Source organism: Arachis ipaensis, chromosome B02 (assembly GCF_000816755.2).
Source record: "Arachis ipaensis cultivar K30076 chromosome B02, Araip1.1, whole genome shotgun sequence".
NCBI lineage: Eukaryota > Viridiplantae > Streptophyta > Magnoliopsida > Fabales > Fabaceae > Arachis > Arachis ipaensis.
In genome coordinates this window covers 95706375-95722257 of record NC_029786.2, presented here as the reverse complement: position 1 = coordinate 95722257, position 15883 = coordinate 95706375, and the positions used below count along the sequence as shown (strand labels likewise).

Below are 15883 nucleotides of genomic sequence, written 5' to 3'. Positions count from 1 at the left end.
GAAGATGAAGCTTATTTAAAAAAAAAAAAAATTGTGTATGTTCATAATTAATATTAGGGAAAAAATGCGTTTTACCCTCAGGGTTTATAATATATAATTTGACCGCATACATGAAGGTATTAGATGGTACAAAATTTAGTAAAATAAGGTCTATTTTGGAGTAATTTCTATTGATCAAATTGCAAATTTTAATAGTAAGTAAATTATATGAGTTAAAGCCAACGAACTATAGTTTAGATGCCATAATCTTCCCGTTCTTACCTACAGGTCTAAGTTTCAAGTCTTATCTTTGAAAAAAACTGAGTTAAAATTCAGGGAGCAAATTGTAATTTAAAATTGTATGTATAAGGATGTTGAATTTATCCTTTAATTTCTGTAGCCTTTATTTAGATGCAAGTTATAACAGATTTAGTATAAGTGAACTAGTAAAGTAAAAAAAAAATAATATATTGATATATATAATATGATAAATTACCACCTAAATTAATTCATGTAATTCATCCCTTGTTCCTCGAGTTATTAATACTAAAATGATCATATCCCCTTGATTAATTCAAACTAGATTAATATAAGAATACCATTTTAGGTCTCATTACTAAATTAAAATGCATATGTGTATTCTTTTGGCCAGAGTTTAAACTGGAGAAACAGTTCAAGTGAGAATCAACAAAGTAAGGAAGAGGATGAAAAGTACTACTCTGACCCCTCTATTGATGTGTCTCTCTTACAATCCTCCTCAAACATTTTTGAAGAGGTAACTTAATCTTTCCTCTTTTTAGGTTGTCTGTTTTATCGATTATCTATAATTTGATCACTAAGCAATTTCTTTTAATGTGTACTTTTTAATAAAGGTAAATTAAGTGTACAATTATATAAATGCATCTAAATTTAAGTAATAAAACAAGGACACTAGAAAAGACGAGATGTTTTCTATCTTCCCTATAGAATAATTTCTTTCTTTTCTAGCATTTATCAAAAAAAAAAAAGAAGAAAATAATAAGTATAAATAGATTTGGACGACAATCTTTTTGGTCACAGAACAAGTTTTTGGTCCAATACAGTTTCTTGGGCCGCCTATTGTGTATATTTTACTTTTAATTTAGAATTTGCGTTGATTTTGAAATACACATCTGTAAAAAAAATAATGTTACACATTCAAGTTTTTTTGTTAACTAAGTCTAATTAAAATGATCTAACATAATAAAAATCAGTATGACTAGTATTATTTTAAGTCTTATTGTTTAACTTTGTTGAACTTAGTTCATAAAAAGACTTAGATGTGTAACATTGCAAGTATACTTTGTTAAAGACTTAAGTGAGTTAGAGATATATTTCTTAGACTTCTTATAATTGTTTTGGCTACTTATATTTGCTTGGATATATAGAGCGCGCCTTTGTGAAATAGGAATTATTATCAATTGGAAAGTTGATATGATTAAAATTAATTATATAATTAATTCTTACCATAAGGGGTTTGAAGCATGGATACACTCATTTAGATCATTTAAAACAGGCTTTTTATGTTTATACATGTGCCTTAAGTAGTGTGATAAAATAAATTAGCTTTACAACACATGGAAGTACAATTGGACATGATCAAAGTATAGAAGTTTATTGTTATTAGTAATAATTTATTATTAAAAATCGCGTAAGTACAACTCAATACAGTCTTTAGACAGCTACATTCTATTCATAACAAAATATGTCATTTAAATTTATTGCCTTAAATTTATCGCTTTCCATTTTTTCTCATTTCAAACGGCGGCCAACAAGTTACAACCCATGACCTAGTCTTTAGCGAATAGAGTGAAGACAATGGCGGCTATTAGCAATTGATAATGATATGGGTCTTTCGGTCTTTGACTCTGCTATTTTACATCTTTATCTTTTGAGTTTCTCTTTACTTGAGTAGTTTTGACCAATAAATTTGAATGTTTTCTCTCTAATTGTAGTATTATGGTATTTTATTATATAAAGTAAATTTTCCTTAATAAGTTTACTCAATACTGTCTTTAAATAAGTACATCGTATTCATGCCAAAATATGTCATTTTATCACTTTAACTTTATTGTCCTATTTCACCTTTTCTCATGGTCAACCGTGACTAACAAAGGTTGCCTAGTCTTTAGTGAACAGAGTGAAGACGGTGGCGGCTGCTAGCAATTGACAACGATATGAGTCTTTCGGTCTCTTAACTCTTCTTTTACATCTTTATCTTTCGTGTTTCTAGCTCTTTACTTAAGTAGTTTTTGCCCAATAAATTTGAATTTTTTTTCTTTAATTGTAGTATTATGAATTTTTATTATGTAAACTTTTCTTTGATAAGTTTATGCATAATTTTTATGAAATTTTCATATCAAACATCTAGATACCCGTCGGATGATGCGAAACTTGGTCTAATTGAACTAATGAAATTGTATTTAATTTCTATGTTTTGGATTCTTGACAATCCCAAACTTATTCCTATGATTGTCAAACTACATAGTCACAATAAACAAGCTATAATTCATTGATGATTTGGAAGTTCTAAATTGCAATTGCTTAGGTTTTGTTTTTAATACTGTTTAAATTTGAACAGGGAGACCCACAAAGAAAGCAGGACACATTTACAATCCTTGAATCTGGCATGCTTGTTGATTTTTCATCGCCGATGACGAATACAACAAATTTTCAAGATCCGTATCTCCGCAACTTCTCTGAAATGGCCTTAGCCGTTCCCGAAATACATAGCACTTTAGCTCCTCAACTAAATTGTCATAAATCTATTAATGAAGATGAGGACGGAGATGGATACAATTGGAGGAAATATGGAGAGAAACGGACGAAAGGAGGCGAAAATCCCCGGAGTTATTATAGGTGCGCAGAACCAAATTGCACGATGAAGAAGAAAGTTGGGAGAAACTTGGATGGAAAAATCATTGCCATTATGTACAAGGGAAATCACAACCATCCCAAGCCTTCTAAACCTGTTGGAAGTGCAAATTTTCCATTAGTTAATGAACTTTATGCATCATCATACACTGACTCGGTGAATTTGAATCGACAATCTGTTGGAGGAGGTGTTGAAAATCAACTTGGAGCACACACCAAAAGATTGTAAGCTCAATAGTATATATTCACTCTAGTGCCCCATTTGCATTGTTAAAATCAAATTGAATTGTGATTGAAAAAAAAGGTTTATAAAAATAGTTTGCCACCTATATGTCTTTACCAATGTCTTGATTTCAAGTCTTCTAAAAAAGAAAAAGAAAATGGTTTCGGATTTTACAAGACACATACAAAATGTTGTGTGTTGATCATAAAACTTGTAAGTAGATTAGTGTTAGTTATCCAAATAAAAAATAATATGAAACTAAATTAAAATGTGAGCTTGAGTTGACTATAACTAATTATGATTGTTATTGAAGGAAAGGAGGGAATGGAATCTATAGCTATTTGTTTCCGAGTGGGGGCAAAGCTATAAAGGAACCCAGAGTTGTAGTTCAAACTACAACTGAAATTGACATTCTTGACGATGGCTATAAGTGGAGGAAATATGGCCAGAAAGTTGTTAAGGGAAACCCAAACCCAAGGTAAATTACTTTCAAAATTAGCAGAACCACTTGGCTCAAACATTCACTAATTTGAAAATCTTACAACCTTAAAACATATAGTTCTTGGCAATGTAAGGGGTGTTTGGTTTGCATTATTGTTTTATGTTTTCTCTTCCTATTCTTTTGTATTCGTTTGGGTGATTTATTTTTTATTTCTTTTGTATAGGTTTTTTTTTTATTCGTCTTTTGGTAAAATTCTTTCTTCTGTAATTCAATAAGGATCGAACTCTAAATCTTTTATACATGTTCTAATACTATGTCATAATATCACTTTTTCTAAAAGTTTAAGCTGATAGGAGAAAATACACGTGGTTATATTTCTTCTAACATTTTGAAAATAAAAAATAAAAATGCAAACCAACACACTCTAATTTTTTCATATATTGTTATTGTATTAAAATTAATATCTTGTTATATGTTTTACTTTTCACACCTTGAAGATTATTTTTGTATAAAAATACAAAGAATTGAGACAAAAAATCTTTAAAAAAAAATAGACAGCTTGGAAACATGCAAAAATATCATAGTTTTGAGAAAGATTTTTTAATTACATCTTTTTTTATTGTCTCAAGTTACCATTAGATTTTTTCCATGAGACAAAAATATAGAAACAAGTAAACAGCAGCTACACATATACTTATTTGATTTGGAAGACAAGTTAATTGGTAGATTAGTCTCTGAAGTTATACTCATACTTCAATTTGGTTATCGAAATTTTGATTTACTTAATTTAATCTCTCAATTTAGCATTTGTGATACACATCTCTGACCTTGTTTTTTTCCACAGAATTGTTAATGACGTACTCCGACGGATTGATGGCTGGCATGCTAGATTTTCTAAAAGCTATTTAATGTAATAATTGAAACTTGTTTACCTCAATTTTCTTCCTACGAATTCTTTAAAATCGTAATCCTAATTTCACTTGAGAGTTTTAAAAACTTCTTAGGAAGCAAATTGAGGTAAAATATTTTAATTACTACATCAAATAGTCGTCAAGGAGTCCAGCATGGCAGCCATTAGTCTATTTGAGCATATAACAGTTCTGGTGCAAAAATAGCACCAGGGACTAATGTGAGCCACATATGTTAAGTTAGGGGATCTAATTAAATAAATTGAAACTTTGAGAGCATATTGAAGTACGAATATAAGTTTAGGATCAATCTGAATATTTACTCTTTGGAAGACATAGACAGAGACACAATTTTTTGTCCCAAATTCCTGTTATTGTCTCTATTGTTGTATTTTTCATCTTAGAAATAAAAGTCAAACACAACATCGATGTCTTGGCTAGTATCTTGTGTTCTAAATAGTTCAAAATATGTGTAGGAACTACTATAAGTGTGTGAGTCCAGGTTGTAACGTGAAGAAACATGTGGAGAGAGCTGCAGATGACATAAAGTCTGTGATGACAACCTATGAAGGCAAACACAACCATGATGTTCCTCAAGAAAGATCATCCTTTGCATCTCGCATAGCATCACTCACCAACAACTTTGCAACCCCATCATCATCATCATCACTTCCTCTTCATGACACAAGCCTATCACTATCTTCACCAAGGGCCAACAATGAAAATCAAGCAAGTCAAGAACTTACTACTCTTCCCTTCATTGTTGGAATTCCAAATTTCGGTAGGTCATTGATTGGTACTTCATATGCCAATGAGGGACCAAGCTCAAACAATGAAGAGAAGAAGGATTAGTGACTCAATTCAGGTTTGGTAGGATTTCAGATATGTTATAAAGTCGCGTTGTTTCTGCTATAAAATATTTGTCATTCTTAAAATTTAGTACAGTAATAATTCAATTTATCTTGATATAATCGTATAAAGATACATTGAATTATAAATGTATTAGATTTTCAAAGTGACAATATTTTGGAAATAACACATAGGAACTTGGTTGTTTTCATATTAGAATAGAATAAAAGAAAATGTCATGGACATTTTGGTTAGCTCAGTGAGATTATTGTAGATAAATTTTGGCAAAAGTTTTAAAAATATCTTTAAATTTTATTTTGTTTTAATTTTATCTCAAAAATTTTTAATTTGTATCAAATATATTTTTGACAGTAAAATTAAAAAAAATTGAGACAGTTGAATTGGTTTTATTTTTGTCTATAGGAAATTTTTAGGATAAAATTGAAATAAAATAAAATTTATGAATATTTTTAAAATTTTTGTCAAATTTTAGAGACAAAAAGTATATTTTATCTTTTCGGTATTATTTTGGACAAAAGAAAATTGTTTCTCTTTGAATATTGTTTATTGGGATAAAATATTATTTTTATCAACGATAGTTTTAAATGCAAATAAATCTATTCATTGAAGATGTATCCAAAGATGGTACCTATGACAAAATTATTCAAATACTAAAAAGTTATTCAAAAATTTTAAATTATCCCTCTTCTAATTCTATTTTCTCACTTTTTATCCTTCTTTCTATTCTTACTGCAAATATCGTCAGCAACACATTTTTCTAAAATTGTCAGATTAGGAGCGAGAGTAGAGAGGGGATGCTGACGGGACTGGGAGCGACCGTCATTATCGGGAGGAAGAGTGAGAGAAAAAAAGTCAGAAATAGAGAGAAAACGACAAAACGCGGGGAGAAGAAGGAAGAGATGTATTGTCACTGTCAAAACTTTCCTCTAAGTCGCGACTGTCAGAGTTGTCACTGGAGGAGGACTTTGTCGTTGCCGTCGTAGTTGGAGACGCATAAAACAAAGAGAGGGAGAGCACGAGTTAGTCAAAGAAAAAGAGGAGGAATGCAATGGAGGAGGAACCGTTTCGTCACCGCTGCGTCTGTTGTCATCGTCGATGAAGCTCGCCGCTGGAGGCAATGTCAAACAATAGTGAATATGCTGGTGGTGGTGGTGATGGTGAATTTCGCTACGGTAATGGCCATTGTGAAGGTGGATATAACAAAAACAGTGGCGATGGAGATGGCAGCATTAAAGATCGTGGTTTTTGTGATGGTGGCAGTGACTGGTATTTGATTATGATTTTATGGTGTTGCTATAGTTCTATCCAACTTTTGACCTCTTAATCTAGTTGTTTGTTAGGAGGATGGTGGTGGTAAGAAAAAAGAGGCGACGAGGGTTGTGGCTGGGGTGACGGTAATACTGGCGGTTGTGGTTGATGTGGATGAGAGTTGGAGAGGAAGAATTTAGTGGTGATAGAGCCATAAAAGGGGTTACGGATTAGGTTAGACTGAGCGAAAATGTTTGGTAACCAAAGAAAATCAGCCAAAAACAGTCATAACTTGCCTTATTTAGCATTCATTAATTGTTGCGATAATTAATTAATACTAAATAAGAAAATTTGTAACTTTTAGATAATTTTTAGAGTTTAGATAATTTTATTGTACCGAATTCGTCTTTTATGGATATAACTTTAATTTTTTCGTTTCGTGAATAAATTTGTCAATATTTAGAATTTTCGTGAATAAAAATAGTAATTTTTTCCTAATTTATTACTTCTTGATATGATGTTAATAATATGGTCTTTTCAACTTTGTGTGTTTGTTATATATGGTAGACTTTGATTTCTATATTGAGATAAATGAACTAACAAACGAACTTACATATGACAATTTGAGTTGAGTTTCTGGCTTGAATAGGATAAATTTTTTAATTGTTGATTGAATTCTTGGGTAAATACGAGTACATATTTAATGATAATTGTTTGGATATGAGAGGGTATATGGATAATAATCATCTCATTCAATACTTACTTAGAACATATATAATATGAATGTTTCAAATAGAACTAAAGTTTTGGTTTTTGAAATTTACAATTTTTATCATTTAAATTTAAAATTTATTATACTAATTTTTAAAATCTAGCTTCAAGCATCATATTAATTTTTGAACACTTTTTGATATTGAGTCAATGAACAGAGTATTCTGCTGACTTTGACTTGTTAGATTAGCACAGAGAGCTAAACAATATTGTTTCGTTTTAGCTTTTAAATAAGACAAAAACAAAATCGTTTTGGAGAAAGAGAGGAAATAAAATGATTTGAATATCATATAAGTTTTTTTCATTTTTTGTTTTTGTCTTGTTTAAATATCAAAATAAATGATATTATTTAGCTTTGTGTTTAGCGTAACAAAGTCAAAAACAATTCAACATTTTGTTTATTGATTCAATATTGGTGGAACAAATTAAAATATTAGTGGGACTAATATGGTGTCCAAAAATAAATATCAAAGAATAGTATAGTAAACTTTAAATTTAAGAAATTAAAATGATAAAAATTGTAATCTTCATAGACTATTTTAAAAATTTAATCTTAAAATAAAGTATGAGATTTGATGAATTTAATTTGATGAACAATTATTTTTAAATTATTTAAAATTTACAATGTGATGTCTTAATTATATTTGTAACTTACATGATCTTTTTAATATTTTGCATTTATAAGTTATAGATTATATTTTAGATCGAAGAAATTGCCGTTCGAGTGAGGTAGGTATAGATCGGATTAATTATTAAATTAGTTTATGAAAGATAAAATATTCTTTAAATTTATCTTTGAAAGATTTTTTCAATCAAATTGATTCTCCAAAAATTGTGAATTAATTATATTTGTCCTCCAGTCATTCCATTAATAATTTTTTTCAAAGATTAATATTGTAAAATGTTAATTGATAACATATATAATACCTAATATGTTTAATTGGATATTGACCAAATATGTTTAAGAAAATTTATTAATTTAGTCATTTTTTTCAATTAAAAAAATTCTATTCTTAATATGATCTAGTGATTAAATTGATAGATTTTCGTAAACATATTTAGTTAACGTCTAATTAAATATGTTATGTGTTATGTATATTATCAATTAATATTTTACATCATTAATCGTTGACAAAAATTGTGAATAAAGTAACTAAAGAACATATATGATTAATTTGCAATCTTTGAAATTTGAATGATCAATTTGATTAAAAAATCTTTTAGAGAGACAAATCTAAAAAATATTTTATTTTTTAAAAACTAATTTAATTATTAAACAAATTTAAGTATATATATATATATGTGTGTGTGTGTGTGTGTGGGGTATTTGCCGGTTTGAGTTCTGGATGATAAATAAAATATCAGTCGGTAATAAAACGTGTATTGGAGCAAGTAGTTAATATTCAGTGCGGATGTTGGTATTAAATATACCTGCTCCACTCTTTTCTATTATCATTTGATTGTCAAGTCATGGCAGGCCTAGACAAGAGAAGAGCCTGAAAAGGCTAAAAGGCCTATGATCTATGCACGTTGAAGCCAGAAGCACCTCGTTAATGACCATTTAGCCAAACTGCCAATGAAAACAAAAAAAAATGTTCCTCCCCTTCATTTTTCATCAAGCGAGGGTGAGAACTGAGAAGTGAGAACTTCTTGGTATTCCACTATTCTGCTTCTGGTTTCAATGGCAAAGAAGTCTCACATCGGTTGAAGTTTTAAAAAACACGTGTCTTATATACAAGAGGTGCATTGAAAGGCTCGTCCCTTCGGGGACATCCGATAAAATTGGAACGATACAGAGAAGATTAGCATGGCCCCTGCGCAAGGATGACACGCACAAATCGAGAAATGGTCCAAATTTTTTTTCGCTGTTCTTCAATGGATTTCTGATTTCTCCTCCTCCTCTTTGCAATTTTCATTTTTCTTCAATGGATATTTGTCCTCTTTTTGGGGCTAGACTTCCTTCTTTCTGTGATTGTCGTACCAAAAAAGTAACGTCTCCATTGCTTGTTTCTGCCTTCAATTTTATTTTGTAATTGTTTTTCTTACCTGGGTCTGTATTTTGTTGTCGAATAAGAAAGTTGGTGCAAGCCAAAAAAAATTCCTTTATTTTCAGGTAAGAAATATTGAACGACACTTTTTAGTCCTCCTCTTCTTTGCATTCTTCTTCAGTGGATTTTGACCTCTCAGAGGCTAAACTTTCTTGTTTCTGTGATTGTGGTACCAAAAAAGGAACGTCTCCATTGCTTGTTTCTGCCTTCAATTTTAATTTGTAATTTCTTTTCTTACCTGGGTCTGTGTTTTGTTGTCCAGAAAGAAAGTTGTTGCAAACCAAAAAATTTCCTTTATTTTCAGGTAGGGAATATTGAACGACACTTTTTGTGCCTTATATTTTTATCTGGGTTGGGTGTTCCATATTTAGAGAAAATAACTAATTAAATGGCCAAGGAAAAAAAATTGAGTCTGTCAGAACACCGTGCGACCATCTCGACTACAAGGATGCAGCGAGAACGATCCTCCACCGTTCAGATGGCATGCACCACAAACCGGTTAATCACGATCTGATCGCACGGTCCTAATTCATCCACCAGACCTTAGATCCTGTCTCCTTAGAACTCAAGGATACAGATGTACGAGCCTATAGAACAGATCCTGTTCAAGTAAGGTCGTGCACTGTGTTCTTTGTGTTTGATTATAAAAAATGCTTTTCTTTTGTGAAGCCAGCCGATGTGTGACTAAGTTTACGTTTACGAAATTCAGAAAATCTTAAAATTTAACCACGTGTTTAGTCCTCTAGTCCGAAATAAATTGGGCTCAGAGAAGATATGTTCTGTATAATGATGGTGATAACACCGAACAGCATTGTTGCTTCATGAAGTGAACAACACATGAGATTAGCCATTGCCGAGTGTAGGTGTGTATCTGTTTAGGGAAATGAATAATTGGTCTTGTATTTGGGTTAAGTTATGTTGCCTCTTAGGTCTTCCAAAATGATGTGTTATTAAAACTGATCTGTCATTTGTTTCAAATGGCTGAAAGCGACTTGGAAAGAGCAAAACTTTGTGTGAAGAACAAGTCAAAAGAGTTTATGACAGAGAGGATAAACGTAAATTGTGGACAAGGACATTGCCATTTTACATTACGAGATGGAAGACTAAAGTAGCTAAATGCTATTTGATTAGTTTTCAGTTTTGATTCTCATCCTGATCCTGATCCACCAATTTTATTTATTCATATCTTTTAATGCTAATGTTGCCATTATTATTGAACTACTAGTACCCTTTGTGGCATAGTTTGTTCATTGTAGTTTATCCCAATTAAACAAGGTGGTTCAAAAACACTCAATTTGGCTCTTGTATAGTATAGTCCTTTTCATAACATGACGCTCCTTTTTCTATGATTCTGTGTGTCTGTTTTATGATAATTGTTTTTTATTTATGTCTCCAGATAAATGTTAACCAAATTTGTTAGAATGAAAGTATTCCAGATATAAGTTCATGAAAGTTATGTTGCCGAAGTCATTCACTAAATTTACAAGAAAGAATAAGAGCACAACATTTCCCCCAAAACAATGGTTGAAACTCGAAGGTTGAAAAGTAGTTACAATGTTTTTACACATTTGATTTCTCATGTTGCTACTAACAGGACATAAAGTATTTAATTATTACCCAAAATTGGAGGGAAAAAAAGGATTGCCCTGCAATCATGCAAACATTTTCAATAGGACTACTACTACAAAAACTAAAGAAAGAGGTTACAACTTACAACAGTTTTTTTACACATTAATTAACCTGCTGCCTCGGGAAAAAAAGGGAGGATTGTCCTTTTTCTTCAACAATCTAGTGAATCTACCAAGAGCCCTTTTCACTTTCAGACCGTCATGTAGCCCAGTTCCATCCCTAGTCTTGCGACCTAAAAAAAATTCAAGGTCTTGTGACAAAAAAAAATTCAAGCTTCTATCTGAACCTCCCTCCTTAGGGGATGTCTAGCCTCCAATGGACAAAACAAATTCACACTTTCTTTTTTTCCATTTCACTCTGTGGTGGAGGTGGAGGTCCCAGGGACGAGGAGGAAATGGTTGAGTTCTGCTAATCATCCAAGACTGAGCAACATGTGAAATTCTTTGCAAACTCGCATATCAAACGCCATATGCAAGTGTCTTCTCCCTCAAACTTCAAATCATCAGTGAAAATCATGTGGCATTATATCTTCTACCTGTAATTTCCAACACTTGGGATCCAATTTGGCCTGTCCATGATATATGATAAAAACCTCAGTGATCAATACTCTTGCTTAACTAAATTAGTATTTTCTCCAAGTCTTAAGACAGAGACCAGAAATGGATATACCTGAAATACTTTGTCTCTCCATTCAAACACACAACCTCGTGCTTCTATGTGTTTTCATGTGTCAAATTTTTGTTGGAGGCTGAGAGTTCCTCTGAGCAGGAACTCTCCTCATCGATCCATGTGAAGGAACTCATTTGAGTTCACACTCCAACGGACAAAAGTGCCCTTGTGTCAGAGAAGGAACTTGGGATAATTACTATTGAAATTGCTCTAAGCTGCTCTGGTAGCATAAGGCCGCAGCGAGTCCTTCTTTTTGTCAAATATAAAAATGGTTTGTCACTTAGAAAAAAAATGATATTTTTTTTGGATATTTTATTGTATTTTTAAATCCTTTAAGAATATTTTTGTTGATAATAAATTTTGGGTATATTTTTGTTAATGATAAAAATATTCGGGTATATTTTTTTTGTAGTTAACCCTTATTATTATTAGAGTAATTAACTTATTATTATTATTAAAAAAATAGAGTATATATTTAAATAGGTCCCTAAAGAATTTTATATCGAACATTTTTGTCTCCAAAAAAAATTTATTATGTTGTGGTCCCTGATATTTTTGTTTTTGAAAAAATTTTATTATATTGAGATCCATAAACTTTACAAAAATAGAACATATAAGTCTCTATCTTAATCAAGCATATTGTTTTTATTTGGACAGATAGATCTTTAAAAGTGTGACAAAGAGATCTATATATCTTACTTTTATATAATTCTAGGACTTCTATGTGATAAAATTTTTTTAGAGATAAAAATGTCCGATGCAAAATTTCTTAGGACCTATTTGAATATATATTAAAAAAAATATATATAAGCTTATCCTATCTATTGTTTGCTTCTTTAAATTGCACTAGAATAATACCTTAATCAATTATCATTCTATTGAAAATTTTTGGTTTCTTTAATCCTAAGATCATCTATGTTAAATTATTTAAAAATAAATATTTGAATGCAGAAATCTATCTAAATTCATGTGCATAATCAGAAGAGTTTGATTTTTTTTTATCTTTTTTAATCAAAGTTTTTTTTAATTTTTGATAGGGCTAAATTGTAATTTTTTTAATAGAAAAAGAATTATAGAAATGATTTTAAAGTATTAGAGGCCAAAATTCTAAAATTACTATTTATATTTGAGTGTACCACGTATTAAACCCTAAAACTTAAATAAAATAGTATCTCTAATTTTATTTTTATTTAATTCTAAATTAAAAATAATAATAAATTATTTTATTCAGTATTTATAATAATAAATAAAATTTTTATTATATAAATTATTTAATGTAAAATAATTTAATTTACAATTATAATATGTATTGTTCATAAAAATATTAAAAAATAATAATTTTCTAGCCTATTCCACCCTCCTCTGTCAAAATTTTCAATAGAGGAAGAAGAAGAGAAAGTACACAAATATATTTAACTTTAAAAAAATACTAACTATTTTATATTTGTCTATAAAATTGGTACAATCTCATATTTCACTTTTTCTATACAATTGGTACACACGCACTCCTTGAACCATCAATTTACAGAGAAATTTTATTATTTTAAAGAGAAATAAATGAAAATGTATATATGAAACAATTAATTAATAGGGAAAATTCTATGGGAATTTTATATATTAGTTTGAGTTGATAATTTGTATCCAGAAATGATGGCTGAGAGTGCTAAGCACAAAAATGCAAAGAAGGACAAGCTAATTGCGGCGGTTGATGTGTCTGTGAATGCATTGTCTGCTCCTTCTCTCATTCTGTTTGTTATTGGAATTGCTGCTGATGCTGATGATATTAACAGGTATGCCATTATCTGTACCCACAAAGATTTTAAAACTAGCTTCACTCAATCTAATTCAAATCAATTTATTACAAGTAAACTATACATACTTCCTTTTAAAATTAAACTTAGATGATCTTGTATTCTACGATTAAAAAAATCGATAGAATATATTTTTTATCTTTTAAATTTATCAAAAATTTTAAAAATATTTTAAAATTTTATTTTATTTTAATTTTGTCATTAAAATTTTTTATTTACATCAAAGATCAAAATTATACTCTTTTTTCGCTTTCGCTGAAATGCTCTATTTTCGACCCCACCAAAATATACTTTTCACTTCCACCAAAATATCCTAATCCATATGTTATTATTATACTTTGCAGATCTACATTATTTATGCAATATACCGATATAATATGCATTTAAAAAATAAATTATTGTATTGGACACGTTTTTTATTTGTTATGTTTACACAAATTTGGACCCACTTGGTTAGTGAAAAACTAGGTTAAAGGTTTAAAGCCAATAAATATTCAGACACCCTAAAGAAGTCAATAAATATTCTCTTTTTCTCATGATTATTATGTTAATGTTGTAGAAGCTTTCAGAACGAACTTGAAAGTTCTCTCTCTTTAAATAGAATAATACACTCTTGTTTACCAAGATTTGTGGCTGAAGAATGAAGTTACTATGGGTAAAATTTTAGTATTTTTTTTTTCCTTCAAAATAACTATCTATTTAAATAAAATGATACATTGAAAATTAATTATATGTCCATCCAAATTTAATTTAAGTAATCATTTAAGAAACCTTAAAGGCACAGTTACACAACCTTATCAATTTCATTACTCAACTTGATTATTGGATTAACAATAAGAGCATCATAGAAATTAATATTACAAAAAAAAAGGTCTAACCTGATCTCCAAAGAAATCAACAAGAACTGCAATATTTGGTTGAATCATATTTTTCCCCATAACTTGGCGAAAACATTGGATTCCAGTGTACAAACTAGAAAGAATTGCTACGGCCAACAAATACCTATATATATTATTATCCAAATAACAACAAATTCAAATTTAATTTCAAAATCCCAAATGAACAAAGCTCAAATTTTGATTAAAACCCATCATTCTTTATTCAAAATTCTCCCATCAATCATTCAGTTTCTTCACCCATTGAACAAATTTAAATAGCATCTAAATCTAAGTTAATTTAAATTTATGGATTTTTACTTGTCAATAAATTGCTACATATATAAAGCAGGATTCTAATTGAATACTCGATCAACTTAAATAATTTACAAATAATATGTTTTAAAATCAAATTTTCATTAAAACCTGTTATCCTTTATTCAAAATTCTCAAAAATACTCTTGAAATTAACAATGAAATTGACTAAAAAAGAGGTTATGCATCCACACCTGTACTCCTGATACTTGTGAAACTCTTTCCAATCGCCATGTTCATTGGTGACCACAACGAAGAAAGAAATAAAAGAGAAAACAAAAGCAACCCTTCTCAACCACAAAGACCCTCTCTCAACCAAGTCCTCCCTCCTATAACGCTGTAGTATCCCTGCAATGCCATCTCCACCGCCGCCACCACTTCTTTCCTCCGTGCTTGCCGGCACGGACTGAACATTTATCTTTGTCTCTGAGTCATTAGAAGCCGCCATTTTGTCTGAATTTTATTTGAGAAATTCCAATTTTGACAAGAGTGAAGTGAAAAAAAAGATTAGCTCATGAAGAAAAAAGAAAACAGATGATGAGCTTTATACAAGACTAAGACAAAGACAAATGAGGTATGCGATGTAAATTTTTTTTTTTCCTTTTTTTTTTAGTTTGAATTAGATTTAGATTTAAGATTTTATGTTTGTAGCAGCTTTTAAGGTGGTGTATGCAGAATCGTTATAGAAGTTAACGAAGCTTCTAGAGTAAGAGTAAGGACCAATCAGAGGACGCGTGAGCGGCACGAGCTTTTTAATAGCGTGGCGTGGATGTAAAAATGGCGGGCATATTCGTTATATAATCTTCTTTTTTATTTTTTCATCTAAGACATAAAGTTACAACCCTATGTATAAAAACTGAATGAAAATGTAAAAGGAAGTTAAAATGAATTTAATTTGTACGATAATTTCTTTTCTTATAAATTTTTCGTACAGTTTAAGTAAATAAAAGAGGTGATTAAATGTTAATAATTAATAGCTAAAAGATATAAAATTGAATCTGAAAAAGTAAGATGAGGGTTGGCACTTGGCAGTAAGCCTGGTTGGTGGTGTCGCCGAATATTCAATGCTTTCTCTCAAGACTTCTGGTTCTACGCATCTTCTTTTTGGGTTTTCTCAAGCAAGTACGTACGTTTTGTTTGTTTACTATTTGTGTTTTTTTTTTTTTTTGGTTTTTTTTTAAATACAAATTGGAGATTATTTAC

The 15883-nt window shown here is 30.1% G+C and overlaps 2 protein-coding genes and 1 long non-coding RNA gene across 3 annotated transcripts in view; 1 reads left to right on the top strand and 2 right to left on the bottom strand.

The window, feature by feature from the left end:
• Positions 1 to 5578, top strand: part of LOC107625826 (probable WRKY transcription factor 26) — a 7086-nt gene extending 1508 nt beyond the window's left edge. The window contains exons 2-5 of the mRNA XM_016328547.2: positions 632 to 754; positions 2579 to 3096; positions 3408 to 3572; positions 4921 to 5578. Of these exons, the coding sequence (XP_016184033.1) occupies positions 632 to 754; positions 2579 to 3096; positions 3408 to 3572; positions 4921 to 5296 (1182 nt within the window). The 3' untranslated portion in view covers positions 5297 to 5578. The remainder of the gene's footprint in view (positions 1 to 631; positions 755 to 2578; positions 3097 to 3407; positions 3573 to 4920) is intronic.
• Positions 11275 to 11735, bottom strand: LOC110269010. Its single transcript, XR_002357870.1, has 2 exons — positions 11680 to 11735; positions 11275 to 11578 (listed from the first exon to the last, which is right to left on the bottom strand). It is a non-coding gene; the product is annotated as an uncharacterized LOC110269010 (long non-coding RNA).
• LOC107625824 (CASP-like protein 4B4) lies at positions 13091 to 15328 on the bottom strand. The gene is made up of 3 exons (XM_016328545.2): positions 14875 to 15328; positions 14369 to 14492; positions 13091 to 13481 (listed from the first exon to the last, which is right to left on the bottom strand). The coding sequence occupies exons 1-3, from the start codon at positions 15126 to 15128 to the stop codon at positions 13290 to 13292; spliced, it is 570 nt and encodes a 189-aa protein (XP_016184031.1). The 5' UTR covers positions 15129 to 15328; the 3' UTR covers positions 13091 to 13289.